At 39.7% G+C, this 3,563-nt stretch overlaps 1 protein-coding gene across 1 annotated transcript in view; it reads left to right on the top strand.

Moving 5' to 3' along the window:
• DOCK3 (dedicator of cytokinesis 3) overlaps positions 1–3,563 on the top strand; it is a 716,589-nt gene that overhangs the window by 225,605 nt on the left and 487,421 nt on the right. Inside the window, exon 5 of the mRNA XM_006873644.1 lies at positions 815–911. Within this exon, the coding sequence (XP_006873706.1) occupies positions 815–911 (97 nt within the window). The remainder of the gene's footprint in view (positions 1–814; positions 912–3,563) is intronic.

The raw sequence follows: 3,563 nt of genomic DNA, 5'->3' as shown, positions 1-3,563 counted from the left end.
AGAAGAAGAAAGAAGAGGAAAAAAAGAGTAATCTGATACAATTTGATGAACTTGACCTACACCTATGGAAGCAGTAGCTCAAAAGAGGGAACAAATCCTAACAGCAAGAATCATTCCCACCTCCTCCATGCACAGAGTAGATAGGGATGAACAACTTGGACATTGGCTACCCAGAATGGGGGGCTACCAAGGGAAGAAGTGACTGGCTTACAAGCTTTCAAGGGGGAACCTAGATCCAGAGGGCCTGGAGGAAGGTAGAATCTCCACTTAGTATCCAGTCTGTCTAGGTGGGGCTGATGAAAGGAAATACGGATAGGTCTCTTATGATACAATAGTGAATAATTGTTACCAGGACTGATTGTGACGGTTGGAAATGTAAAGGTAGACGTTTTGTTGCCAGGAGGGGAGTGAATAACTTTGCAGTCTAGGAGTGGAGGTCTCTGGGACCATCAAGGGAGAAGAGCGGAGAGCGGGACCCTGCCCAGAGGAGCAGTGACGCCAGAGATGGAGGCAGAGACGATGATGTGGAGAGATTGAGTGTTTGGGGACTTCAGGCCCAGAGAGGGAGAGGGGCTGTGTGCTGATGACTGGGGGTCAGTTTTGCAGGGTGTCCCCTTAGGTTGATTGATGGTGCATGGAGGGTGGTACTGTAACCATGGCAATGAAACGGTATACAATAAGATGAATGTAAAACAAATGTTTTCCCACAAAAACTATCACATAATTTACAATAAAACTTTAAAAATAAATAAATATGGCAGACAGTACTCTGAGATGTTACCTAAATTAATGTGGCTGTCTCTTGTCTTTGTAGGCAGTATGAAACTGTGGTCCCACTAGAAGATTGTATTGTGACTGAGGTTACAGCAACCCTGCAAGAATGGGCCAGTCTGTGGAAACAACTGTATGTGGTAAGTAGTTGATAGCTAGTTTAGTGGACTATTTAAGTTCCATGGTACCAAGTCAGAATACTAATTTTCTAACCTGTGTCAATTCTGCATGATGCCATAGTATAAGCATTTGACCTCAAAGGCAGTTTGAGCCACAAGATTGGTGATTCAAACTTACCAGCTGCTCCTCCGAAACCCTATATAGGGTTGCTACGAGTTGGAACTGACTCTATGGTGTTTAAAACAATTCTGCGTGTATATATATATGTTTATGTTTATATTTATTTTTATTTCTATATATTTATGTGTGTGTGTGTTTGTATTTACATTTTACCAAGTACGTGTTTGTAATATTAATTCAAATATGGAGGGCCGAGGTTTTGTCCAATTTGAAGAAAACACTGTATTCATATGTCTGTGGATTCCTCACTTCACCCTTGTCACTAGAATGTAAGTTTCCTAAAATCTAAGACCTGAGCTATCTTACCTATTGCTGTCTCCTCAGATACTTTTGCAAAAGAAGTAAAAAAAATAATTTTGAAGTTGAAATAACTTGATAATTATTTAATTTCATTTTTTGTGAGCCTCATGGTGAGTTAAGACCAAGAACTTTCGTTGTGGTTAAGTGCCAATGAGTCCGTTTCAACTCATAGTGACCATGTATAGGATTTCCAAGGAGTGAATGTTGAGTTTGAACTGCCGACATTTTGTTTAGCAGTCCAGCAGTGCCACAGTAAGACTCCTATTGTTGTCATGTCCTGTCTAGTTGGTTCCGACTCATATTGATCCTGTATGGAGTTTCAAAGTTGCAGTTAATGGTTTTGAATTACTGACCTTGTGTTTCACAGTCCATTACTGATCCTATAGTACCACCCCAGGACTCCTATTAGGAGTGTCTTTATAGCTACTTAGTTTAAAGGCTATGTAATAAGGATATGATACTTTGCTAGGTCAACAATTAATAGAAAGATTAATAAAAATCACTATCCCAAGAAGAGGATACACAAACAATTATAATACTTATACTAAAAATAAGTGAGAAACTCTAGCAAGATGGCAGACTAGGCAGACATTGCTATATAGAGCCTCTGCAATAAAGATACAGAGACCGAATGAAACAGACAAGAGCACAATCCTGGAATCTTAAGCTTCAGATTAAAGGTTAGAGAAATGGATAGAACACCTACTGGTGAAGTTGAGCAGGTGTGGTGAAGGAGACTAACTGGTGAATGGACTGCTGTCCAGACACAGTGGCCATCTTGAACTTTTGCAAGCTGATTTGGAGAGACATACAGATGGTCGCCTAACATGGCAGATTCACACGGGCTAAGGAAAAGGTGCGATTTCTTCTTGCTCCCCAGAGCTCCATGAATAACAGAGGTGAAGCTAGTCCCCACCCTCATCTATCACCAGCATAGACCCTGCTTTCTGGGAGTTTGGAGTTTTTTAGTTTACACAGAGGCTACATATCAGAATTACACTGGCAGGAAACCTTCATTATCAGTCACACTCTTCCTGGCTGCCCTCTGGTTCTGACATACACTGAAACTAGGAACCTGAAGGGGATCCATGGACTACTTCTGGATTGGGTATCCTGAACATCGATAACATCTATACCTAAAGGAACTCCGTCTATGTCTGGAGTCTCAGCCATCTCATTCTTCCTATGCCCACCTAGGCTTTTCTCCTCTCTCAGGTCAACAATTACACTTTTTTTTGTTGTTTGTTTTTTCTATCATTGTTCCATTGTTCTTATTTGTTTATTTTTTCTTTTCCTTTCTTTCTTTCCCTTCCCATGATTTTTATACTTTTTATCTAAGCTTTTGTTTTTTTCTTCTGATTCTCATTTGTACCACTTTTTAGTCCCTCTTTTCATGTTCCTCTCTTTTTGTTTTTTTAACATTTTTTCCTCTTCCTTTTCTCTCTTATTTTTCTCTTGTATGGCTCTAAATTCCTGTCCCTCTTTTCTCTTGTTAGTTATTTTGTTCTTTTTCTTGTTGCTGCCTGTAGTTTTGTTTTTTAACTCCTTTATTCTGTTTTCACTGTTGTTTGTTTGTTTCTGTTTTGTTTTCCTATGGGTGTTTTCTCCTCTTACTACACCCGACAGGAGGCAACAACCATGCCCATACAGCTCAGCCACACCATACTCTCTGCACCCCTACCCACTGGACAAGAGTTACAAATCGTAAGAGAGCCTAAGAATTATGTGGAATACCAGGAAGAGGAATAACTTACAAGTGATTGGAATTCCAGATCATAAAGAAACTATAAAATGCCTGGAGAAAATTGTTGAAGAATTGTTGAACGGAAACTTCCCTAACACTATGAAAGACGAGAAGATAACCCATTCAAGAAGCTATATGAACCCCAAACAGGAAAGACAACAAAAGAAAATCACCAAGACATATCACAATCAAACTTTCCAAACCAAAGACAAGGAAAAACTCCTGAGAACAGCTTAGAAAAAGCTAAAAGTTACTACAAAGGAAAGTCAATAAGAATAAGGCCTGATTTATTAGCAAATACCTTGCAGGCAAAAAGGCAATGAGATGATGTGTACAAAACTGTGAAAGGAAAAAATTGCCAACCAAGAATCATGTTGTTGTTGTCAGGTGCCATCGAGTCGGAACCGACTCATAGCGACCCCATGCACAGCAGAAAGAAACAATGTCT

The sequence above is a fragment of the Chrysochloris asiatica genome, unplaced genomic scaffold (genome assembly GCF_000296735.1).
Source record: "Chrysochloris asiatica unplaced genomic scaffold, ChrAsi1.0 scaffold00246, whole genome shotgun sequence".
Taxonomy (NCBI): domain Eukaryota; kingdom Metazoa; phylum Chordata; class Mammalia; order Afrosoricida; family Chrysochloridae; genus Chrysochloris; species Chrysochloris asiatica.
The sequence above is the reverse complement of the archived record's forward strand: the minus strand, read 5'-3'. Positions and strand labels throughout refer to the sequence as shown.